The sequence below is a fragment of the Chamaea fasciata genome, unplaced genomic scaffold, assembly GCF_029207755.1.
Source record: "Chamaea fasciata isolate MVZ Bird 193981 ecotype frontalis unplaced genomic scaffold, bChaFas1.0.hap1 SCAF_11, whole genome shotgun sequence".
Classification (NCBI taxonomy): domain Eukaryota; kingdom Metazoa; phylum Chordata; class Aves; order Passeriformes; family Sylviidae; genus Chamaea; species Chamaea fasciata.
Genome location: NW_027094096.1, coordinates 24,008,829 through 24,035,843, shown reverse-complemented (window position 1 = coordinate 24,035,843; position 27,015 = coordinate 24,008,829). Strand labels below are relative to the sequence as shown.

The 27,015-nt window shown below is 44.0% G+C and overlaps 1 protein-coding gene across 1 annotated transcript in view; it reads right to left on the bottom strand.

The window, feature by feature from the left end:
• Positions 1–27,015, bottom strand: part of LOC136295246 (multiple epidermal growth factor-like domains protein 6) — a 193,921-nt gene that overhangs the window by 63,968 nt on the left and 102,938 nt on the right. The window contains exons 5-7 of the mRNA XM_066193705.1: positions 25,965–26,087; positions 6,594–6,716; positions 349–474 (exon numbers count right to left, since the gene is read on the bottom strand). Coding sequence (XP_066049802.1) covers positions 349–474; positions 6,594–6,716; positions 25,965–26,087 — 372 coding nt within the window. The remainder of the gene's footprint in view (positions 1–348; positions 475–6,593; positions 6,717–25,964; positions 26,088–27,015) is intronic.

Genomic DNA, 27,015 nt, shown 5'->3' with positions numbered 1-27,015 from the left:
CTTTTTGTAGAACAAAACATGCAATGCAGGCCAACTCTAGATACAACTTGATGAGCAATAAAATGGTAGAATTAAATAATGATTAAGTTCCTAACCTATGTCATCACCACCATCGTGCAAGGAACATCCAGGGATCTGCGAGGCCAAAATCTTGTTCAAAGTTGTGATTTAAAGTGAACTTCACACCTCAAACACGTGTTATTTTCGAATCCTGTTAACGAGCATCCCCTAAAGCTGCTTCTGGCACCCAGGGAGAAATAGGAATGAACTCAGTGACCCAAACCACCATCCTGGGGTCTTTTAAATGGCCTTTACTGTGTGTCTTCAGGCAGGTAGCGCAGGACTCACCTTCACAGGATTTGGCATCTGTCTTCAGCTGGTAGCCTGGCTGGCACTGGCACTTGTAGCGGTCGTCACTGAGCTGAACACAGTCCTGCTCACAGCCCCCGTTGTTAATGCCGCAGGAATTGACAGCTGGAGCCAAGGAAGCAGTGGAGGAATGCACGTCAACAACCTGGGAGAACCTATCTCCTATTTTAAATACACAAATGACAGCAAAACCAGGCAAACCTCGCTGAGCAGCTTTCACAAGTGCACCTGTCCCCACCCCTGAGTGACTGCCCTCCCTCGTGCTCACGGAGCTGGGCTGACACAGTGTCCCACACCAGAGAAATCCTGATTCCAGGGAGAGGCAGGTGAGATCTAAGGGCTGTAATGCTGACTGAAACACAGCACCCTTTGATCTGACAGCACCAAAGCACTGCCAATCCACTGAGGCAAGGAGGGGAAAAAAAGAACAGCCCTGCTGGCATTTGCCCATTGATTATCTTTTTCTCTCCTTGCTTTCACTGATTAAAAATAGTAATTGTCTTTCAGGGTGATTTCCTCAGCCTCATAAATAAAAAAAATTCAAATGACAGAAGCCACAAGCTCTGCAGAACAGGCTCACACAGCAAACCACAGGAACAGAGAGTCCTCTGTACATCTTTAAAGACGCTGCTTCTTTCACCCAAGCAAATTAATATTCTTTTCTGTTCAACACATATCCCTGGCCTCTGGAGAAACATTTCTCCTCCTGACAAAACATGTTAACACACACCCACACCTATTCACACGCTGCATGTAAAAATAAGAGTGATGCTTTGACACTGCTATTGTGCTGTGCTGATGGAAGTGTGTGTGCATGGCTGCATTGAGATATATTTCCGCAGCAGGGATGTAGTATGGAGAGATTTAAATTAGATATTAGGAAGGAATTGTTCCCTGTGAGGGTGGGGAGGTCCTGGCACAGGGTGCCCAGAGAAGCTGTGGCTGCCCCTGGATCCCTGGAAGTGTCCAAGCCCAGGTTGGCTGGGAACCTGGAGCAGCCTGGGATGGTGGAAGTTGTCCCTGCCCATGGCAGGAGGTGGGACTGGATGAGCTTTAAGGTCCCTTCCAACCCAAACCATTTTAGGATTCTGGGTACTCCATGACTAGCTGGAGAGACTATTTAGTCCTCCATGGAATGCCCCAAACTCTGAACCCAGTGAAGTCAGCTAAGAGCTTTGCTATTTATTTTTTGATATTTATTTTAGCAATGTTCATATTTCTTCATTTATCTGTAACAGACATTAGTAAACGTTAGTTACAAAACCTGCTACAGGATTCGTTTCACCCCGTGCCACCAATTAGCAAACACTGAGTTTGTGCAGTCAAGTATGTGTTAAAAAGGTGAAAAGAAAAGCAAATTTTTACATTCTCCTGGCTGCACACACAGCAGGAGGCACCTCACTGCACAGAAACCTGACCCTGGCTCTCCACCTGTGCCCACGAACCTCCTGCCCTGTCAGAGACAGAACTTGAAAGCAGCTTCATGTCTACACAGCAGACAGCAGACCCCATCCACTCCGAGCTCCCAGCTCCCTGCACATTTGCGTCCAAGGACCTGTTTTTCAGCAAGAATATTCAAATAAGATGAAAATATTTCAGAAGACGAAAAACATCTTAAATCCAAGTGACAGAATATACATGTCGGCTTTCAAAAGTGCCATTTCCCCCCTCCATCTCTGGGCACCAGCCAGTTTGGATGCAAGGGGAGATAAGCAGCAACCTGTCACGATGAGAGTTTTGGAGGGTTTGAAGGTGGGAGGGGACAGGTGTGAAATCCTGTGCTGCAGGCACCATGCATCCCAATTTGGTGGGTGGCTCTGCCAGTGGCCAGGGGCTGCTCTGGAGCAGCCAGGGCAGGTTTGTCACGGCTGCTGCTGAGGCTGGATCCGTGAGAGGAGGTGCCAGACTGAAGGAGAGGAGCCTCCAGGGGCAGGACAGGGTGGGTTGTGGTGCCAGACTGAAGGAGAGGAGCCTCCAGGGCCAGGACAGGGTGGGTTGTGGTGCCAGACTGAAGGAGAGGAGCCTCCAGGGGCAGGACAGGGTGGGTTGTGGTGCCAGACTGAAGGAGAGGAGCCTCCAGGGCCAGGACAGGGTGGGTTGTGGTGCCAGACTGAAGGAGAAGAGCCTCCAGGGCCAGGACAGGGTGGGTTGTGCTCGTGGCTGGCAGGCACCAGCAACACATCTCTGATCAGAGAAAGGGATCTTGGCACCTCATGGGTCTGACTCCATCTGTCACTAAGGGGCTCGTGGCTGGAGGTCTGAGCACCTCCACAGGCAGAAATATGGCCTGACATTCCCTTTCAAAGATTTACTCTCGGAATTTGGCAGAAACCCAGCCCTGATGTGGATTCCAGACAGGCAGGGGATGATGCCAAGAGAGGGAGGGGGCATCTGGGAAGGGGGACAGTGGTGGGAGACACCAGGTGAGAAACACAAGGATCACAGAATCACAGAATGCCTTGGGTTCATCTTAAAAATCATCTCATTCAAACCCCTGCCATGGGCAGGGACACCTGCCACTGTCCCAGGCTGCTCCAAGCCCCAATGTCCAGACTGGCCTCTCCCTGCCAGAGATCAGGAGCAGCCACAGCTTCTTTGGGCACCCTGTGCCAGGGCTCCACCACCCTCACAAGGAACAATTCCTCCCCAATATCCAACCTTACCCTGCTTTCTGTCAATTCAAAGCCTTTCTGCCTCGTCCTGACACAATATGTCCTTGTAAAAAATCCCTCTCCAGCTGTCTTGTAGGCCCCCGATCTGATATCAGTTAAGAAATACACATTTCTCCACCCCTTATTTTTTATAATAAAGGTGATATTTTTACACAGAGCTGGGTCTGAAGCCATCGTTGGATACATGCATAGCAGCCATGGGGTTAGAACATGCGATCTATTCCAACCTATGTTTTCCATCACCTTAAATCCAACCTTGGCAATGACCAGAAACATAACTTCAGATGTGCAGGGTTTATATTTATGCTGGAAAGATAGATTATAGAGTTGTAGAGATATTTTCTTTGTTACTTTCCCTATTAAGAGCCTTAGTGTGCTAAAATCTCCATTAAAAAAAAAAACCCAACAACAAAAAACAAACCATCAGCTTCTCCACATAAAGCAGACATCAAAGGTAACAGCTGGCACCAGAGATGAATCAAGGTCTAATGGCTGCGCCCTGTTTTCACTTCTAGGAGTTCAAACAGGAATAAATTCAACTGAAGACAATGAATCTCCAACAATCCAAACCCACAGCACTACACTACAATAAACATGCTCTTTCTGAGTTTCAGCTTTTCAGATACCAGCTGGTTCAACTCCAGTGAAGTCAAATTCCTTGCATTAACATAATCAAGGCATTACAAACAAAACAAACAAAAAAATTGGAGAGGGTTGCAGTGAATATTTGGTCTGGCACGTGTATTTATAAATTAATTCAATGCTGAGCAAAATTTTGTGGGACCAAAAAGCTGAAGGAAGAAAAGGAGCATTGAAAGAGGTGGGATTTTATCATGGCACAAAGTACTGGATAACACCAAAGGATTCAGGAATTGAGTGGCTTACTTTCACACCCTGGTCATTACTGAACAAGGCAACCCTCTCTGGAGATTCTTTGGGTCTGAGCAGAGTATGAGTGGAGCACTCTGCCTTAGAGCATGGGCAGAAGTTTCCAGTGAGAGCAGGAAGAATGACAAAAGCAGATTTCCTCTCTCCATGTATTTTAAGGCTCATACTGGCAGTGGAGGGAAGGACCAGCAGCAACTAGTCAGGATCCCAAACACCCTGTGAGGAGGTGGCAGGAGGACTGGAAAACTTGTGACAGAAGTTCAGTAATATTCCATGAATCACGTGAGAAAATGCCTTGTCCCAGGTTTTTGAGTCCTCAGATTTGGGCTGAATATCTTTTAAGATGATAGATCCACTTCCTTATGTATGGGAGATTTCCAAGCCATCCAGGCTGCAAAATCTGCTTCCCCTCAAATGATTTTGGCACTTTTGTTCCCACAAACACAGGGTTGCCAAAAAAGAAAAGGAAGACGTGGAAAGAATGAACATAACAGCAATCTGGGCTGGTCTCCTCTGAAAAGCCTGTCTAAAGGGACTCTTGTTTCTTATTCCTGCAGCTGAGATAATCACCTTCCATAAACAGCTCAGTGCCACAATGTGGTCCCTTTTCATTCTCAGCATGCAGGAGAGATCCTTACATCCTCTGAAGTATCCATGGAAGAAATACCATTGCTAATCCAAGCCTGTTTGAAATGCTGGATGTTCTGCTCAGCTGCACTAGGTCAAAGGAGAGGTGCATTAGTGGTTTGCTTCTCATCAGATGAGTGATGAAAGCTGAATGTACAACCTGGTGCTGCACAAGGGGCAAACTCTCCATCCCCAACAAGCAGCTACTGCCCAAATCCTCATCCGAGGCACTCCTGATTCGTATGAAATGCTTTTCCCTGTCCTCATCAATTAGTAACTGTCTTGTTCTCCAATGCATGAGAGCTTATTATATCCATTTATTTTGGTGTCTTGTCTAAACAGCTGGAACAGGACTCAATATCCTCCCTCAGCATCGTGTGCATCCATTATCATGATAGCAGAGCTCTCTGAAACTCCTGTCTCTCATCTTAGAATTTATTTTTTTGCTTTTCCTTGATAATTTCTGGGATATTGCAAACAAAGCTGATCACTGTATGAAGTACTTTGAATAACTTCTTGGGAACATTCACATTTATGAAATGAAAACTTGCTCTCTGGTATTGTTCACAGCTCAGACAAGGCTAAACTGAGCTTTGTGATTATTTGAGGCAAGAGGAAACCTAACTATTTTATGTCCACAGAAGGTTTCCCATATGACACTAGTAAATTAATTTAATTGCCATTAACACCTACTTTTTGCCTTTATCCCACAGTTCTCTTTCTCTTCCCTCCCCCCCTCGCAAAGTCCCTTTAGTCCCCTTTTTGTATAAAACTCCCTCTGTACAACAAATAGGACTATTCAGAGGGAGTAATGTAGCTCAAACAACACATCTTTCACTTCTGGGTCTTCCGTGGTCAGATCTGATCTGAACAGAATAATTTCTCTTTTAATTCACAGGAAACCAGAATTGCTCCTAGTTAATTATGAACCACTCTGCTTTTACATTATTTTTTTTTTTCCCTCACTATGTTGTTTCTTTGTCCAGTCCTTCACCAAATAAGACAACCAAGGAAAGACTGAGACTTCATCACATTTTTAACTGCAGTTAATTACCCAAACACTGAAAGTCCCTGTATGTGATAAACTCAAAAAACCTAAAAGGGTAAGTTTTAAAATAAAAAAAATCCATTACTCCCACAGCTTGAGCACTGGTACCTCCTGTGTCCTGGTTGCAGCAGTGAATGTATTGCTGTGATAATACCAGGAATGACTGATGACATCTCTGGCTGAAGCTAAGCACAACCAAGGGACTTTGGGCAGGAACTGAGACAATGCCCAAACTGTGAGTGAACTCATTCTGCAGATGTGGTCTGACTGTACTTGACAGTTCTTCCCGTATTACCTCAAATCGTGTTTAAAAATTTAGACAAAAGGCGCCCTTTTCCTCTTCCCAGATGAAAGAACATTTTAATCCTTTCTGCAGAACTCAAAACTTTGACTTTTTTGTGTTGGTTTAAATGCAATACAAGAACAGTGCATTTCATATTACTGTTTTCAACAACACGCAGAATTAACTCCGGTGTGCCTTGTTTCAGGCATTAGAGTCCAACCTAAGAAACACAGGGTTTATTTCTAATGGCAGAGCTGGTGCTCCTCTCCACATGAACAGGCAATGTGTCCTGGCTGAGCTCCACGGTGCCTTCACTGACATGAGCACACACGGGGTAACTCCACCCTGTAAATCACAACCATTTAGCTTGGAAACAACCTCTAAAATCACCAAGTCCCAGGGCAGTGCTGGAACATGCAGGGAGAAGTGCCAGAAAGAAAAAGCACTCAGAATTCAAAAAATTTGAAACAAAGACCCCCTAAGCTACTGAACGCCTGCTGCAAAAGAATTTTCACCAACGTGAGACCGGAAAAAAGAAACAAACCCAAAACAAAATAGGAGTAAGTGTGGCAATACCTGAATCCTCACAGGCTGTTTTATCCAGAATGGGTAACGATATTTAGTCAGAACTCAGATTGGAGAAGTCTAGGAACCTTTTGCACTTAGAGAAAACCCAGAGCTGGAAGGACGGGAAGCGGTTCCTTACCGATGCAGGTGCGCCCGTCGGCGTGGAGCCGAAATCCCGCCTGGCACTGGCACTGGAAGGAGCCATGGGTGTTGACACAGCCCTGCTGGCAGCCTCCATTCAGCACCTCACACTCATCCACGTCTGCAGAAGGAAGGGAGATGGTGAGGAAGGATTACAAGAGAGCCCAGCACAGACAGACCATGGTTTTTCCTGCATGGCTCATCCGTAACGCAGCCAGGCCGCTTGGGCTGCGTTGTTGTTGTTGTTTACTTCGTTTTGGCAGCAAAGAAAAGTGGGATTTTATGGTACTTTTCCAAGTTCCTGAGGCACTGCCTCTGAAGTCTCTGCTTCTGAAGTCCCTGTTAATTAGAGTGATTTGTGACATAGCTCTTTCATTGAAGCCAATAGAAAAATACAGGGGAAGAATTAGGGTTAGATAACACATCTGAGCCTGTAGGAGCTGCTGGTTAAACCTTTGGCTTTTATAAAAACTTGCTGTAAAAAGATTTCCTATTCCATCAGGCCTTTAATCCTACTTGTTCTTGGGGGTACAAGCAGGTACAACTGACATGAACAGAAAACTGACCCATTCTCCATCACTATTACATTTTCCACCATGGAAAGCACCGAGAGCTTAAAGAGGAAATTTTAGAAGAGTGAGGAATTTGTGCGACATTTTCTGTATCTCCTGCCATAGAATCACGGAATGGTTTGAGGCTTGGACGGGACCCCAAAGCTCATCTCATTCCGAGCCCCTGGCCATGTGCAGGGGCACGTTCCACTAGCCCAGCTTGCTCCAAGCTTCACCCAGCCTGGGGCACTCCCAGGGAGGGGTGGAACATTGTGTCTTGTTTTTCCTTGCGTTCACCTAAACTTTCCATAAACTGTCCATCTTCTCAGATGACCACCCAGAAAAATTATGTGAGCTCCTGCTGATACCTTTTCCAAAGCTAAGCAGGCATCATTCCATATTTCAGGGGGGTTTACGGGATTATATTCGGTGAAATGAGGGGAGAAACAAGCATTAAACCAGCTTGAAAACACTGCTGTGAAGTTTCATCTGAAAATGATGGACAATGATGGACAAAGATCAAGAAGAGTTTAAGTAAACAGGTGAAGGTCTAGGACAGAATCATAAAGCTGAATTTCCAGAAGTACCACATAAGCAGGTTTTGCACCTCTTCAGCAACGCTGAGCTACTGTAAATAGCATTTGATTGACATGTTGACACCATTACCTTAAAAATCAACACAGAGGTCATTGGAAATAAGGGTCAATTAGTCCATTCCCTGAAAAAAATTCACCTGGCGGATGTTTGGCTGGATTTTGTCTGTCCTTTCCTTACAAGTCCCCTGGGATAGCAACTCCACCTCCCACCAACTCCCCCAGGGGCAATGCTGGTCCCAAATTATCCCAAATGCCAAAGATATTTTCTTCCCCAAGCCAAGCCTCCCTCCTGCAACAGACATCTCTAAAGAACCCCCCCTTTCAACACTGAAGCCTCCTGCTGATTTAATTGCTCTTTAGATCACGTTTTCAAATCATCTAATGCGAGGCAAGTCCACAACTGCTCCTGTGGGGAAGCGAGTCCACAGTGAAGGAATTTCTCCCCCATACTGCACTTGTTCAACAAGGGGTCTGGCTTTCGTATCTTTGCCGTGGTTGTATCTGTTTTGCGTTTAACTTCCGTGGTTTACATATTTTTTAAGGCTTTTATGTTTATTCCACTTTAGAAAATCTAATCAGAATTAACTGAAAGAGGAAGTTTTAAAGAAGACTTGGAAATGCACAGCATCCCGCTCCTGAGGAAATGTATTTATGAAGTTCAATTTCAATACTTCACATGTGAATTTCTCCCACCAAAAATGAAGTCCTGGTGTTGACTGGTGTTTAAATTCAGACCATTTGCTAACATGCCCCACTTTTTGATCTTTCTGCTGTATTTGCTGTTTTATCAGACTGTATACTACATACATGTCCTACTGCCTGGAGACATCTGGAATATGCTTTTCTTTAAACAGAAATTTTGCCTTTTAAAATGTACACAGTAAACAGAAAATGTTATTCACCTTGTTGAATTCCATACCAGACTGCTGGAAAATGCCAGGACAAAATCAAACCCAGGGAACTCTTTGGATGGAGCGTCAGAGAAATAAAGTAAGCAAAAAGACTAGAAAAATGGAACAAGCAAGCAGCTGAACCACACGGTACACCACGTTCTGGTATTTATACCTCAATAAACTCAAACACTGGGAGCTTCAATATTTTAATTTTATAGGCTACGATCAGCTGGAGAATTTCTCTCATATACCAAACACAGCTTTAAGTTCAGATATTGGCACTTACAAAGGAGGAAAAATGGTCCAGCTAATAAAAACGAGCTGGGAGTTAGTGATATTTGTTAGTCTCCATTTGGAGATTTAAAGGAGTGACTTGGTTTATGGGGGGGCTCTGCACCCAGCAGCAGCTCTTCCCCCAGTGGCATTTCCCTCATGCTGGCACATCCCAGAGGGCCATAAAGCAGTGATATTGCTGAAAGGCAACAGAGTTTAATACAAAATAAAAGATCCTAAACCACTTTGGTGTACATGAGCTAGACTCAGCCCTAGCCTGAGACTCCCTGCAGCAAGAGGAGGCGAGACCCAGGAGCTGAAAATGCAGCCCCACGACGCCACATCAACAGCAAATCTGATGACAGATGATCCCTTCCAGACCCAGACTTCCTCTGCAAGATCAATATTTTAAGGATTATATGCTGAAAGATTCCCTCACATCCTACCGATAAAATCAAGAGAAATGCAAGGCGCAGTCGCCTCTCCACGTCTCCTCCATCTCAAGGCCAGGAAACAGCTTCGCCCCCAGTTACAGCAGAAAAATTCCCTAATTTTGTCTGGGGAGCAGTCTGCAAAGCAGACACTGATCTAAATGCCTGAACTGCATTTGAAAGGTTTAGAAGTCTAAACTATTTGGACTTTTACGTTCAAATTACTCTACTAGTAAAGGACACATACAGCAGCAAAGCCACAGCTTCTGCTGGTGTAGGTACACGAGTGGCCATCTTCTTTTCTACTTGGGAATAGCTACAGAAAGATGAAATTATTCTAGAATAGCAGATGCGTAAAAATATTTAAAAGCATTCTTGAAATATAAAGCCCTTCCATTGCAGTTCTACAGCATCACAGGATTATGGAAGATTGTATCTGTATCTCTGATTAAATTTGGATTAGTTTCCAGTGCAGATCAAACTGAAACACCTTCCTGCTCGACTTCCTATAGTTACAACTTAGGATGCTTATCTGAATAACCTGAATTTCAAGCCACTTATGGCTTGCTTATCTCAAGTTAGACTGTGATGAAAGCAACTGCATCCTCACAAGACAGAGGGAGAGCAATCCACGGAGACAAGAGGGAAAATGAGAGCTGTGTGCTGTCCCCAGGCTGTCTTGCCAAGGAGATTACACTGCTGGGTGAACAGAGCAGAGGTGGTGTGTGGATATTCTCCTTCTCGCCTTCAAAAGATTTCAGAGATGCTTTACAGGGGATTCCCCACTGAAGGTACCTTCCTGTGTCCTTATTCACCTTTCATCAGAAATTACCGAACAGTCACACAAACCAAAGTCTGTGTGTTCCCCAGATGTAGAATATTTTAGCCACCATGTTATACATCTGTTTTAGCTCTTCATGCTCCTGAGGGCTGTGCATTTGGACTGACCCTTCCTCCACCCCAACACCTCAAGTTCCAAACACCGTAAAAGAGGATGTGATGTCCAAATGCCCAGCCCACTGCCAGCACCGTGCCCTTTCCAAGGGCAGATCCTACGGGTGAAATTCCAGACTGCGAAATCCTCCATACCCCTGATTGAGAGCCCTGGTAATTGCCAAGGAAGTTGGTCCCTAATTGATTTGATGAACCACATTGACAAAAGTCCATTTGCTCTGCCCAAAACCTGTTTCAGTACAGAGCTGTGTGACTGCTTGTTTGGAATTCAGGATTGTCACATCAGCAGCTTCTTTCATATCATTATTAAAATGCTCAGGAACAGCTATGATCAATCAATTCCTCAAAAATACACAGAGAGCGGTGATAAACATGGATAATTAGTGAACCTGCAATCATGGTTTTTATAAAGGAAGAAAGGAAGGAAGATCCTGCCAGATCAATTCTCTACTAGCAGAAAGCTTTGCTTTTTAGACCACTAAGAAACACAAACAAGATACAGAACTGAACTCTAAAAAAAACAAGACAAACAGAAGGATAAATAACAAGCCTCCACTTTGAGAATCCTGAATGGACGAGAGATGATGTGCCAAAGGTATCCCAGGGATGGTATCCTCACTGAGGAGGACACTGCCAAGAGTTCCATGTGACACAAGGGGACAGTAAGGTTTGCCTCTCAAGGAGCTTCCCCCAGCCAGTGGCATTTCTTGAGGGTGGCAAATGAACAGGTTTTCCCTCCTTGACTATTAAAATTTGCAGACTGAGAACTGTTCAGAGTCAGTATTTTCTGAGAGATAAGCAGACAAAAAACTTAACTCTTCCTAGTGCCCAGGCACTGATGGAGAAAGAAACCAGAACTGGACAGTACCAACCTCACCATTTAGAACAGATACTAGGAAAAAAATTCATCCTGTAAGGGGTTGAAAAGCACTGGAACAGGCTGCTGGGGCAGTGATGGAAATTCCACCATCCCTAGGAGTGTGGATGTGGCACTCAAGGACATGGTGGTGGCACTGGGCTGACTGCTGGACTTGATCTTGAAAGACTTTTCCAACCTCAATGGTTGTATGATGATTTCAGGATTATTTACATATTAATTCGCTCTCAGCAAAATCTCATCCCTTTGTCAAGCAGAGAAGAGGGAGAGGCAAAGACCAAATGTGAGCATCAGCCACCCCACAAACACCAGAGACTCCACATGGATGGAAAGATTCCTGTCCAGCTGGGAGCTGATGTGAGAACCTGCTCTGGGTCCTTGCTGGCACCTGCACGCAGGAACCCAAACCCCCACCACACCATCTGTGGATCTGGCCCAAATGACTTTCACAGCAGCAGAACTACACCCTTTTTGCCTAAGAAATACTACATAAAACAGGAATGAATGACACAGAAACCTTTGCTCTTTCCAGCCACCACAAGCCCCCAGCCTGCTGCAGAAAGGATGAGACCAGCAGAAGCAGGGAAACACAAACCCCTACTTGTATTTACTTACAGAACGGTTTGTGCTGATGGATTTAAAGTCAGATTGTAATTAAAAATAATCATAATGATTATCTATTAGGAAAGAAGAAACATGGTCTAGTCTTTGCAGCTTTATCTTAAAATTCAGTAAAATCAGGGTTCGACCCCTCTTTACCCAGGGAGCTCTGTGGGTCACTGGTCCCCACAAAATACTGTGAAGATAAATCAGGAATGATGGTGATAGAGAAAGAGGGAAGATTGGATTTTAAGGAAAGTACAACAAGAAACCTTAAGCGGCTCTGTTTAAAATTATCGCAAGTGGATAAACCGTTCAACTCCAACACAGATTTGGAAAAAAGTTCCGACAATCTGGCTCACCCCTCCCTTGCCCCAACCAACTCCCCCAGACTCTTCAGCTGCAGATCATTTCATACATCTGATAAGAAAACTGATTGTTTGCTATTTAATGTGATATTTTAAATCAACAAAGATGCATGACAGTGCTTTGCCTTCTGTTATTTGTAACTACACTGTTACTACTCTCTTTTCAATATTCCAAAGGGTGTTTAAACCTCACAAAAGTTACGAAGTGAAAATATCATATGGTCTTTCCCCACTAATTACATGGTGGATTTTGCACATTATTTAGTGCGTTTTTCAATTAAATAATTTATGTACTCATGGGAAGGAAGGGAAACAGGCTTGGTTCCCAGACATTCTTAAGCTGATCACAAAAGTCAGAAATTATTTTATAGAGGTGAAACCTAAAATAAGCCCCTGTTATTGCTGTAAGTAGGTAAATCTATAACAGATTGAACTCACAGTTTACTTTAAATCACAGAACTGCTTTAGTCTCAAGCTTAGAAATGTCCAAAATTTGACAACCAGTATGAATCCCCTCACAAATGCACTCGCTACTAAGGATGACGTAATTTGTTCTTGCAGCAGAAGTTTTGAAAAGAATCTCTCCTCTTTTACGAACACTAAAATGATTTTCAGGCTTTAAACTTCGATTGGAGGGGGTTTGAAACTCCTGTTGCTAGAAAAATATTTGGCCAACTTTTCCACAATGAAAGAAGTTTTACATCGGTATTGACTCTAGGAAGGAAAATGCAAGTTTAGAGTCTGGTCCAAAACACAGCCTAAAATTTAAAAAAAAAAAAAATCAGTTCATATTAATAAAAAATGTATTTCTTTTTCATTGAACCAAACTGAGCAGCAAAAACTGAGAAGAGCAGTTTTGTGTGGCTGGGAGGTTTTAAACTGCAAAACTCCTGGTCCAGGGAGTTTTGTTTTTTTTTTTTTTAATGCTTCACAAAACCCCATAAATATGCTACAATCTCCTTTGAGTGGTTTTCTAGAACCTGGTGTTAAAACACCTCCACAAACCAGCTTTCAGCATAGATGAATGCGCTCCTACAGAGCCAGCTGGGTCATTTTGAACTTTTAGCGCTGCCAGGCTTTTATTTCTGCTCCTCAAGCTATTTGTTCTGCTCTTTGCTGACCCCTGCCATGGATTAGATGAGCATCCAGTGTCTGCTCCAGCTCTGAGCCAGCCAGGTCAGCCCCGACCGCTGCAGCTTCCTCACATTCCTCACTCCCAGGTGTCCCAGCAAGGCTGCTCCAACAGGATTCATCCACGGGATGGCTTCAGCCAACCAAAAGGAGCACGTCATGGCTGGTAAGAGGCTGGTTAAAAGGCAAGGTTAATTACTCCTCACTCAATTTAGCCCCTGCAAACCGAGTTCACAACGGAGGAGGGCCCTCGTTGGAGCAGCCGGTTTTCTACCACATTTCCTCATCTGGGATTAAGGACAAAGCAACTTTTAGCAGCACCTATTTTGCAGGCACAGAGAGAGGCTTTACAAGTTATCTGATTATTTACCCACCCCTGAAAACGGGGAAGGCAAATAATGGCATTAAACCACCACAGCTTTTTGTCCCAGGTTCATCGTCTGTCAGTCCGTCCTCCAGACCTCCCTGGAGATTTGGTCCATTGTGGAGAGGCATCTTCTACCCTGTGGTTGGTACCTTGCCCTACACCCCAGATGTTTTCCCGGGTAGATTTAAGGACATCCAGCAGTGCCTAGGTCAAGTTTCACTTCTCTCCTTCGGGTTTCTCTCTCTCTCTCTCCACAAAAAACACCAAAGGATGGAAAGGCTGAACACCAGAGTCATCAATGGGACCATGTGTCAGGTGATAAATATTTATGTCCAAATCTGAAGGAGATGCGTCTCCTGATCCCTGTTTTCAAGGGAAAAGGACAGAGGCATCTCCAAGGTGAGGCATTTTTGACAGATCCATGGAGCAGGAGTGGCAGGCGCTGCCCCACAACCTGCCTTGTGGGAGAAGACTTCTGTGAGCGCTGCAAAGGGACAATCACCCCAATCAAGTCTAAGAGGCCTGGATTTCATTTCCTGGTCTGTCACTGGCCTTACTGGAGAATAAACAGATGAACGAATTGCCATGAGATGTCATGCAACCCTGTGACTGGAAAGAACAACATTGACCTGACAAAGACCTGGTAATTTGAAATCATTGCATTTGAACTCAGGGTGGGGGAGGAATATAACAAAGAAACTCTAGGACTTTCTTCCTTCCTTTCTTTCTTTCTTGTTTTGAAGGGAAGACTGGCACAAGGCAACCACCTAAAGTGGTGACTTGTTCCTCACCAAAGCCTGGACCCTGCCACCACAGTTCATTTCTCAGCCGTCCCCCAGGAAACCTCCTGGACAGAGTGATGCGAAAAGAGAAAATTGGCCAATATTTGTACTGCCCATTTCTGCTTACTCTCGGTGCCTGACATGCCACTCTCTCACGAGATATTTAACAGTGGTTTAGCTCAATAAACATCCAAGAGCCCCTCATCCACAGCTCTAAATGCAAACCATATGTTGCAGATGAAAACCCTGAAGATTATAATTAGAACTGTCCATTCAATTTAAACAAAGTCAAGAATGAAAACTATTTCAAATTCAATAAACAGGCCATTTCAAAGTGTAGACACTGTGGAGGACAAGCTTAACAACTTAATTGACAGGTAAAGCTTCATTTCTAATCCTCATTTTGATATCATCTGTAGCCTCAGGAGTCAAAACACATCACTGCTCAGTGCTCAAAATATGCAGAGAAAATGAAAATGTCAGCTGAATGAAAAAAAAAGGAGAAGCATCTGTTTGATAGCTGTGTAAGCCTGTGATATGTAAACTGCTTTGGAGTCAAGCAGCCCTAATTAGAGTTTCAAGGAATTCTTCATTAAATATACACATACAGATACATTTTTTTATATATATACATATATATACACACACACACACACGTTCTAAGCAATTATTGAAACCAGACAATTTGCAAGAAAACGAGGCTATAGAATTAAAGCAAGGAACATGACAATTTCATGGACAGACCTCAAACTGTGATGTTTTCACACAGCCGTGAAGAAATCCATTTTTCCTTCTTTTCACAAAGCAGTTCTGTATGTTTTTCTCCACTCTAAGTATTTAAAACAAAAAAGAATGATCCATTTTGGGACCTTGGTGTAGTACACAGCATCTCAGCAAAGAAAAGCCAAAGAGGAAGAGTGATAGGGTTACCAGCCTCCACAGTGGGGTTAGACTAATAGATATTTTGGCAACTGCACCCCCTGGACGACTCCAACTCCCATCAACACGAAACCCACACAGATGGACACAAACTCTCAGTGGAGAACTGTGCCAGGATAAGTGAATGACCACATGAAATAACAAGAGAGCACAAGCTGAAGAACGACAAACCAGATAAAAGGGTAACTTAGGCTCCCAAAAAAACATTCACACACCAAAAAAACCCAGCTTCATTAATGTCACTGTTTCCAGTAGAAAAGAGGTAAATGTACTGCCTGTAAGCAGGGAAGTTGGAACGGGAATGTTTTAAAGACAACAATCAAAATTTCAAGTGATTTCTGCTTAGGAGAAAGACTTTGAGATCACCAGTATCAGCAGCTACTGCAATGCTCCTGCAAGATTTTCTGATGTGGGGCAGAACAGCAGAGAGAATATTTGCTATGGGTCTATCAATTTTTAAATACAGCTCCTCAGCACAACCCAGTTGGGCCCTGCTGTGAGGTGGGAGGGTGGCAAAGGAGGAGAGGATCTCTACAAGGAGCTGCACTTAATAAGTGACAGCATGACACAGCCCAAACTCCTCGTGTGGACTCAGATCTGAGCTGTATTAAGGAGGTTTAGATGTTGGGCCATCAGCATCTCCTCTCGGCAGGATGTGGCAGTTTGCAAGAGTAGTTATGGAATAAAAAGAGAAATGCCTGATGTGATGGGAACACCTGGATTTTGCTAGCAGCAATATTGATGCACACTTGCTGAGCTCTGTGTCTCCGCTACAGCAGAATGCAGAGAAAAGTGTTTTCCACACACAGCAGGTAAAACATGCACAAGAAAATTATAATCATGCAAACGTCCTCAATAATCTGATGTTTCCAGCTTACAGCCTGTGTGCAGAGCTGGCTGGAAATGCAGATGTGATTTGTGACAAGGCAGCGCAGGACCACGAGAACAGGGAGGGCACAGGCACCACTCAGCCAGCAAGTTCCACCTCTGCCACTCTAAAACTGAGACCACAGCACAACCTCCTCTCCCTCTGTCACCGCTGGCTCCTGGCATTGCTCCACAGCCACCAGATCATGGGGTCCCTCTTAAAGTGCCACCACAAGCATTGATCCCCCACTGGAGCCATCCCAGCTCCAGGGCAACCTAAGACATAAACTGCCAGTGAGGAAAGGACAGCATTTTACACAGATTTTCTTGCTCTGCTTCCTTTACGACATAAATCACGTGTGACTCTGTAGAGATTCCACCAGAAGAGAGAAGTGACATCGACACATCCGAAACCTATCCATGCCAGCTTCCAGAGCTGGATCCTAGTCACGAATAACAGAATGGTTTGGGTGGGGAGGGACCCTGAAGATCAACCAGTTCTAATTCCCTTGCCATGGGCAGGGACACCTTCCACTAGCCTAGGTTGCTCCAAGCCCTGTCCAGCCTGTTACCCTGGACTCTTCCAGCCCACAGATTCTCTGGAAAACCTGTGCCAGTGCCTCACAGTCCTCACAGGGAAGAATTTCTTCTCCGTATCTGATCTAAACCTGCCCTCTGTCAGTTTGAAGCCATTTCCCTCTCTCTTATCACTCCATGCTTTTGTTGAAAGTCCCTCTCCAGCTCTCTTGCTTCTCAAGACCCTTTAGGCATTTGAAGGGTTTCTGAGGTCTCCCCAGACACTTCTCATCTCCAGGCTGAACCACCCCAACTCTCTCACCCTGTCTCTGTATGAATCATGTCACCAGGCACGGAAGAATTTATTTTCTTTCCTTTTTTCTTCCCCTTCCTGAGATTAAAATTCCCATCAAATTAATCAGTTGATTGCTCCATTTTTATGAGTTGTTTTTGAACTCCTTGGCTGACACCGGATCCCTTTCGGGACAAGGAACTGTTCACAGGGTTCTCAGGTGGGCCTTTCACAGAGCAGGCGTGCAACAACAGCAGGTTTACTTCAAGTTGGTCTTCTAATACATCCCAGCTAAAGCCCTCAGGTACTCCTGTAATTGAAGTTTGAGTAATCCAATATGATGTTGATCAAACTACTGATCTTTTAATAACGCAGTGTAGCTCTCCCAGCAGTTGTATCTCGCTGACAGCCACGTCTGGATCGCTTCCTTTGGGCCAAGGCTTTGAACAGAGAAGCTGACGGGTTTCTGTTTGCCTTAGATTCTTATCACAAATTGTTTTAAAGCTTTTTAAGGCTATATCAGATGGCTCATAAAATCCACAGGCATTTCAATAATAGAAAAAAATTTAAAAAAAAAAAAAAAAAGAAAAAGAAAAAAAAGAAGGGAGTTCTATTATTCGTCCCGGTGAAGAACAGCATTAAATGCTCCCAAAGAGGAACATAAACACCACTCAGGGGCTGCGCTCTTTCCCGTTAGTTCTTGTTTATGCAGCCTGTAGGCAAAGCTAGAGAAAAAGCTGTAGCCACCCTGCACAACACCCTCCTCTGAAAGGCAAATGTGCACATTTCTCCTCTCACAATTTCCATTTAAAGTACGAATTTAAGGTTTTTCTAAGCCTCGCCTCTCCTCGCAAGAATAATTCAGCTGCAATTTGCATTTTCGATGTGCTCAAAATGAACACCAAGATGACTCATGTGCTGTTTATAAGATGCCTGTATTTGCTGGTAAATACCTTGCTACAAACAAGCTATAATTTAAGTATTCAAAAGTCTTGCTTCTGCATAAAATTACTACTAAGTGTACTTTTGGAGACCATGACCAGAGCTTCAATTTCAGGCTTGCAAAGCTCTTCCAACACAATGATTCTTAAAAGTACGAGTGGATTTTCTTCTCTGATAACAGCAATCATTGTATCTCTGTAATTGCAGAAAAGATTACCTGGCTTTTAATTCACATTAGTCAGCTCCAACAATACCGTGCTTCTTTCCTTTCCTTCAAAATAAACTAATTATTGTCAATCAGCCCACTGGAATGTTAACATTCTCCATAACCTGCCCTTCAGATGCAGTCATAAATGCAAAAAACTAGCTAATATAAACTAATCAGAGCCCTAGAAATATCTCAAAACATATTTGTACTGCAGTCTATCATTTTTTGTCACATTATTTCCAAATATTTTCTTTTCACCTGGACAATGACAGCCTTTTCATATAGTTCTTTCATCTAACTATTCACAGCTCCTCTGTTAATTAAAAGCATTAAGCCCCTGAGTAACGTGGCAAATACTGCAATAATTCTGAACTTTAAATGCTTTCACTATCAAAAGCTGATCAATACAGCTTTTTGCATCAAGCGGTTTGGACAAAGAAAAACTCTCCAGGCCAGTTTTTCCTGCCCACACCCAACTTTGTGAGCACAAATTCACAACTGCAGGACCTGGAGTCGCAACCGAGGGGGTGACGGTCACTTGTTCCTGCACGTCCCACAAGCACTCCTTTCCAAGGATAATGGCAAGCTGAGTTTCCTGCTCCATATTTGCTTCCAGCTGGTGGTGCTGGAGGAAGACAAGGTAGCTGGAAGGCTGGGGAAGCAATCCATGTGCCGAGTCTAAAATCAGCTGTGACGCACGGGGAGCTGCACGCGCCATATGGACGGCACCGGCAGACGCCGTGGGGATGGGGCTCTGCCTTTGCTGCTACCTGTGACACCCAGGAACAAGCCTTCCCCTTCAGATCAGCGATCAATAATTCATCTGAGAACCGAAATGCAAAGGGAAAAGGTGCCAGTTTTCCGTGGGGCACGAGCAATGCCGTGCTTTTGAAAAGACGCTGCTGCCTTGGAACACGGCACAAGCTGAGCTGCAGGGAATGTATGACACGGTGACAAGCTGCACTACACCTAACCCTGTGTAATCCTGACATCACCTGAAAATTAAACTGCCAGTTCCACGGTTTGTTTATGCAAAAGGCTGCTATTAAAATGTTGCAGCTGAATTAAGTGTTCAAAGGCAAAAATCTAGGCACCAGAAAAAAAACAAGCTCCACGGAGAAAAAGAGATTTACCAATATTATCTGGAAATAGTCAGTGAAGCATTGAAACATAAGTGATCCCAGTCTTCCCCAAAAGTCAGGGGCTTTTGGGCAGGACTCCTTCAACTGTTGCTTTGGAGCCTTGGATTGGGATAATAATACCCTCGACCCAACTGTTGTGCATAAAACTTCTACTTAAAAAGTGACTGCAAACTGACTCAGGCTGTTCTCAGCTCCCATCGATGCAAACACGCATCCAGGATAAACGAGCCCAGCCTTCGATGGCAGTGCTCACTTTGGAGGGAGCTGTCATAACTGTGAGCCTGTCTACCCCGAGGGATGGCAGATGTGAGAAAACTGGGTGGCTCAGCTCACAGCCGCCTTTGTTCGGCGTGTGAGGGAGGAGCGGGGAGACTTCAGCAACAGCCAAGCAGGAATCAGGGAGAAACTAAACCAGGGCAATTAAAATTCAACCATAAATCAGTTATCAGAGCATCAGATGCTCTTCTGGGCTCAGACGGACACAGAAATGCTCTGAACCAGGTGGGAAGTGTCTGTTCTGGCCCGAGCAATGTGTCCCTTCCCTGACTGAAGAGAAACAGACGAAAAAAAAAAGCTGGGATCTGCTGAGTTTAGTATTTGTTGTATTTTAAAAAGATTGAAAGGATTTGTGCGCCCCCAGCGTGTAGCTGAGTTGTTTTTGCTGGGGGTGGCTCACAAAAAGCAAGAGCACCGCCCAGACCAAGCCACTGCCAGCCTGGAATGAGCCCCCAAAATTCAGCTCAGGCTCCTGCCTGCTCGGGCTTGTCAGGAATCAGCACTCAGGTAATTAATTTTAAAAGTCCAATAGGCTGCAGTCAGTGTTACCCTCACTGTGAATATGTTGTCATTTTTGCTACTTATTTGGAGAGCTTTTTTTTTTTTTTTTTTTCTGTAGAACTACCAGGAATAGACAAATGCAGACGGACAACACAATTTGCCTGGGAGAGTGTAACAGCTCCACGCAGCTATTGATCCCAGCTGGATCCAACACGGCATGGGAGAGCATGAGGGGGGTCAGAGGAACAAGCCCCAGCCATCACTTCTTCTCAGAGAAATGCTTGAAATTGAGAATTCTGAAAGATTGACTCAGGAGTAGAAATAAAATTAGATTCCCCATCAAGTTTGCAAATGTAGAACATCTCCAGCAGTTTCTGCCCGGAGCTTCTCCGCAGCCATGCACAAAAAACACACAGTCCTCCTCCTCCTGCCTAAACCCAACAGTCTCCAGAAAACCACAGAAGTCTGAGTGCACAATGCCAAATAGTGTTTATAATGCGCAATTAATCCTTAATCTCAGCTAATACAGTTCCCTCCATAAGAGAAATAGGGGAACCCCTTTTTTTTTATTATTATTACCAACCAGGATCTGAAATCAAAAACAGTTTTTAAGCTTTTTACTTGTGACTAAAAATAATGATTTGAAAGGTAGGAGCAATCATAATTAATATTTAAACGTAAAAACAGATATTCCTTCTTGTTGAATTCACTTCAAATATTAGACATTTACCAGTATTCTGGATGTACAAACTAATGGAGAAGAAAATGTTTACTCTTCACCCCTCTTGGCAGATTACGGCGGGTTTTTCATACTTTGCAACAGAAATACTTGAAATTATCTGACCTAGCTCTAAAAACCCAACCTGGAGTCCCAGGATACCTGAGAGCCACTAACAACAGGTCTGGAAAAATCAGAAATTAGGTTTTCCTTTCTCTCCTCTGACAAGTCTTTTTCTTTTGCCTGTTCTTTTTCTCTTCTTTTTAGAATCGCTGTAAAATTCCAATACCCTGAAATGCCTCAGTTATCAAGATGGTTAACCCAGGGTCTGCTAAGGTGATGAGGTGGAGCTGTCCATTCCCCTCACTCTAGGAGGCAGACATTAGGTGGAAGGAGTAATTCAGTTACAGACAATTAGATAATCGTGATACAATCCCTGCAACTGGATTTATTTCCTTGTCTCAAGACAAGGTCTTGAAATAGAGAGAGATGAAGAGGGTGGGGTGGCTTCACCTCATCCAAGGGTGCCTTCACTTGAGTGCTGTAAGATTTGGGTTCAGTTGCTGTGGTACTTGTTGCACCTGGAATAAGAACTGGTACTTTTTGATTTTTGTAAAACATATTCTCCTTGCTCTCCTTCTGTTGAAGTGTTCCTGGCAATAAGTACCTCAGTGTCATGGCCTGCCAACGCTGGCTGTTGAACAAAATGCAACTTTTAGAGCCAAGATAATGCAAAAGCATCCTGAATCCTTCCAGCAGACTCACTTCTCCTGTTCTAATAAAAATGAAGTAAATACAATAAAAATTCCTTGGCATTTTCTTTTGAAGTGCGTGGAGTTATGCCCTGCAGTTTTTTATCACAGGACATGGTAGACACCTGTACACTGATTTTCTGGGCAGGGAAAACAGCCCAAATGCAGAATTTACATTTGTTCTCTTCCACAAAAACAGAATCTGAAAAGAATAAGTTACATCTCAGACCTTATTAACTTAATAAACGCTGCCACCACATTAATGAGCACTTTCTTGCTCTCAGACATGTCCCTCAGTATTTTCTTTAGCCCACCATTAACTCTCCCAAGGCAACAAACAGTGTTTGGAGAGTTCCCCTGCCCTGGGATCGGGCTCCAGCAGTGACCCCTCCATCCCTGGGGTGAGCAGTGGTGGCCCTGCACAGTCCCACACTGACTCTGGAGGCAGCTGCTCCCAAAATCCCAGTGGCAAAGGTCAGGAAACCTGCCAGAGCTCCCAGGTTTGACCAACACCCCCAGGCATGGGGATACAGTGATTGCAACATCACTCTAATCAACAAAATAGGAGCTCCTTTTCATCAACAGTTAATCACAGGACTTCACTTGTCTCAGAGTTCCTTCAGTTGCCTTGACAGATGAGAGCACAATAATATAAATAAGAAATGACAGTTTACCAAAGAAGGTTAACATAAGGTCACGACCTTTTTCTACTTGACTTCTGCAGCTTATTCATGTGTGAAAACACGCTTTTGTAGCTGTAGCCTCAGCATCCCTTACAGATCTGGACTCGTGCCAACGACTGAGCTTTAAAATTACCATTTAAAATACCATTTAAGATGGTATTTATGTTCAGAAAATACCATTTCTGCATTTTGCGATGCTCGAGTAGATCTGCTTCGCATCGGAATAAAATATGAAATGAGGATCTCTCTGCATTCCATAGCCTATTTCTCTGACATGGTGGTACCTCTGCTCCACAAACAAGGAGGGATTGGACACACACCCATCTCCCCTCCCTCCCTCAGACCAGGTCACACCTTCCTGAGCAAACCCACCCACGGCCCCTGCCCAGGCTGCCCCAGGAATGCCACACGGATGCACAGGGCACAGCATCAGCCTGACAGTCCTACACTAGTAAATGTCAAATATTAATTTGTCACATTATTTGTGCAGTGATTTAAAGCCAAATCCTGTCTCATCATTCATCTCCATCAGGCACACGAGGAGCGGGAGGGAAGCAGGAGCTTTCTGTCACAATCTGTAATGCCTACGCCAGGAGCTGCCAGGAAATATTTCTCTGTCAGAGAAGCAAACTGAAGTTCTGAGCGTGAAGGCTGGAGAGTGAAAGCTGCAGTACAACATGGAGATAATTAGTTTTGAAAGGCTAATCAGGTCACTGCTCTGGCTGGCATTTCTCTGGAGATGCACGGGCCTTCAGCTCAGCACATCTTGCCTCTCAATACCAGTATCCCTCACCGAAGTGAAGGAAGACTTTGCAAACTACGTAACTCTGAACGACATATCCTGCCATAAGAACCCCCAAACAGCCAGAAAAGATCCCTAAAAATAGCCAGGAAATATTCCTACAGCCCCTGGATCAGGATAGATCCCACAGCACGGGGTGTCCCAGGCTGTGCTGCTCAATCCTCTTACCCATGTGGGTCTAACCAGCCACAGAATCCCTCAGGAAGGGGAAGGTTTTATCAAAGCTGATAGCAATAACTGTTTTAATAGTATCTCACCTATTTTATGCTGTTGTCTTGTGCATATTCATGGAGCCTTGTGTCTTGCACACACCTTCGACACCCTAGAAGGTGGAGATGTTGAGCATTGTCAGCTCGTTCAAGCTGTGAAATTTGGCCTTTTGGTCTCCAAAAAAACCTGCTCACAAGCCCCAGCAATGCTTGATCAAAACAGCAGTGCACTTCAGTACGTTGTTGGTTAGTGAATCTTCATCCACTGTCCCTTCCTTAGCATTAAACAGCTACAAATGGCTAAAAAACCATTTTCAAAAACCCGACAGTTCTTTCCTGACATCCTTCCCTTTTGTCAGAAGGATGCTCTATTTTGTTTCTGAAAAACACGATCAATCTTTCCAGCAATAATGACTCGCTGAATAAAATCCGTGCTACTTCCATGCCCTTTTCTAACAATACACCTTATTTGTACCTTGGCTTACAAAAAAGCCCCGTACGCTGATCGATCATTGCAGGCACCAGTGAAATAAAACCAACCATGAGACAAATAATGGGAGCAGAACAATAGTGCACATCTATTTAACGCCTGAATTTAGACTAAGGGATAACATAAAGCACAATGATGCTATAAAGGCAGAAAGAATGGAACAACCGAGAACAACAATAAACTTTATTCCTCCAAAACATCACTGGTTAACCTGAATGAGGAGCTGTTTTACTCCTACCTGCAAAAATGACTCTTTTTGAGCAATGCAGAGGCATTAATAAATAAAACCCCAGTTCAGGCCCTGGAAGACCTTCCAGCAGCGCACAAAGTTTTGTTTGAGAGCAAAACAAAAAAGTGGTCAAAAGTGTTTGACCGCTTTCCCCTCACATAGTGACCAACCACTAGGTTACTCATAGTGTAACACCTGATGGCCAGAAGCTGGCTGAAATTGGCCTCCTTGTAGGTCAGCACAGCCAAATTCTCACTGTCATTGTCACCTCTGCCGAGGTTCAGGTGTACTTAGTGACACCGCCACGTTCACTCTGCTCTATGACTTGAGTGCTGCCAGTTCATTGTGTTTTTCCACTTTTGCCTGAAGATTTTTTTAAAAAAGGCTTCAAAACAGCTAATATTATATTCACTCGCCGTTCCTGGTCAGATAAAATATAGTACAAAAATCAAATACCTTAAGCTCTGTTTGAGTTTTTAAAGACCGTCCAAATGCTTGAATTTAAAGCATATTTTAAGAATTGAATTGAGGAGAAGGAGCACTAATTTGATCAACCTATTGAAATAAGACTAGCCTAAGGAAAAATTACTCTTGTATGCTGAGGATTATGATGAATAGGACTCCTGCTTTCAAAAACCTTGGGGTGTGGTGAACTTTTATGCACTGGAAGCAGTAAGCAGTCATCAAAACACAGACCTGTATCATGGGCATATTGCCAGTCAGTCCCCCAGAGGTAAGAGAGGTGATGTATCAGGGATCTGTGAATCATAAATGATATTCCTGGGCAGAGCTCTCCAAAGGATGAAATGAAAACATGGAGGACCATAATGAAATACTTCAATCAAAATGAAATAACCATCTACAGCTTATTTACACTGTCAAGGTGGATCTCAACTGATAGGTTGCCATAGAGAATAATTCCATCATATTTTAGCGAAAAAAGGAGTGCAGCCAAATAAATTAAAAAGTTAGGATAAAGCATATGACCACGGGCAAGAAATACAGTGCTTTATACAAACCTTATAAAGGAGTTGGACAATGGTAAAATGAAAACTTGGAAGAAAGGAATTTGTGAGATACTGTGCAATGGGAAAAGCCAGAGAACACAGTTTCTTGTGAAAAGATGATAATACAGTTCATGAAAAGCAGCCCTGAGATTAAAAAATATCATCACTGATGCCTTTACTGCAGCACTGAAATGCAGGAGAGGTGCAATCCAGGCACACAGCAGAGCACACCAGATCACGTGGCAGCACATCCCCATTACCTGTGTCGGGGAGAGCTCAGGAAGAAGGAACTGCTCTGGCCTGCACACCTTGGGTACCTAACACCTGACCTTCTGCAGCACCTGATGATACACAAAAGGTAGTGACTGTAGGTTGACACCTCGTCTGGGCTTGTTTACACCCACTCTGTTTGCCAGTGCACCGGTAGGAAATCTGACCGTAATTCATTATGTGTTCTAACATAAGTTTCTGCATAAGAATGAATTTTACCCTATAACGCGCTAACTAGACTTAAATTTCCCCTACGAAAAAGACAAATGGGTTTACATAGCATGTGGTTTTAAATCCTTTTTTATTCAGTTAATCTCTAGCTGTGGAATTGTGATTGAAATGTGCAAATGTATGTGTGTTTTCTGATAAGAACCATTTTGCTTTAGAGACAGATGAAATATTATCAAGCGTATACACTTTCTTCAAGTTTTTAAACTGATGACGGAAATCCCATAATCAGAACATGGCACAGCCAATCCAGGTTAAGTGATAACATTTTTTTTTCAACAAAATAAAACAAAACCCCAACCCTTTGAAGTGTTCTTACAGTTACATCTTCATAATCCAGACATGAGGAGATCTGCACTCTCGACAACTCTGAGCACACGCTCTTCAGCTGGCTCCACATAAAAGCCAGCGTTTCCTTCTGCTTCCTAAGTCTGCTGATTCCTTAATAGCAGCGAGACATGGCACAAAGCATTACCTGCACAGGACTTTCCATCTTCCCCCAGCTTCTGGCCAGCCGGACACTTGCAGTGGTAGCTGCCGATGGTGTTGCAGCAGCGGTCGTGGCAGCCCCCGTTCTCCGTGGTGCACTCATTGACATCTGCCAGGAGAAAAAGCACAAGCAACCACTGAAGAGTGGGCACTGACCACACCACCTGAAGATCCGAGGACAGTCCTGTCCGACTGATGTGGAAGAACAAGAAAGTTTCTGAGATAAACAGCTCAGGACTCTGAAGCAACCCCAGAAGCAGTGGCAGAGATGAGAAACCTCTGGAAGATGGTAGGATTTCAAATCAATTATGGTCCTGCTTTCTGTCAGGTGCTGTTACCTACACACCTGACTCATCCACCTTGTAAGCTGGTGTTTCCCTGCATGCAAAATAGAACTTTACACATTAAAAATGAAGAAAATTAAAGAACTGAATTAAAAAAAAAAATGTAAATAGACAGCCAGTGCCAGAGAAAAAAAAATCAATAGCAAAGACATACACTTACATATCTACTTAAATACCCTACATAAGAAATTTCAAAGAAATATGATAGAAGCCATCAGGCCAGCAGTGCTGCTCGGCTGAGCAGGAGCAGAGACAACAGACGGTATGGAGGTGATTTCCAAAAGAGAACATTTGTTCAAAGAGGATGGTAAATGTAACAAGCCCAGCAGGTATTTGCTGCACTGATTCCATGCACACTGAACTTGGGAAATACCTTCTCACTCACTTTGCTCTCTGAAGTGTTCATGTCCCACACACACACTCAGTCCAGCAGTGAGTGCAAGGGCAAGCAGGGACAGACCTGTGTGAGAATAATGGGCTCTGGGGGGCTTGGCTTCATAATTTGGGCAAGTGTCTTGATCTACCCTGGTGGCAGAGCCGGGGCTGAGGGGACACTCCACCTCCTCAAAACCCAGGCTGAGGTGACAGATCTGACAGGCCTTTGGCACCGGGAAGGAGCTCACATTGCTTTCAGGTCAGACAGCAGGAAAGTCAGGAGAAGGAGGATTAAGCAGCAGAAGATAAGCATCATCA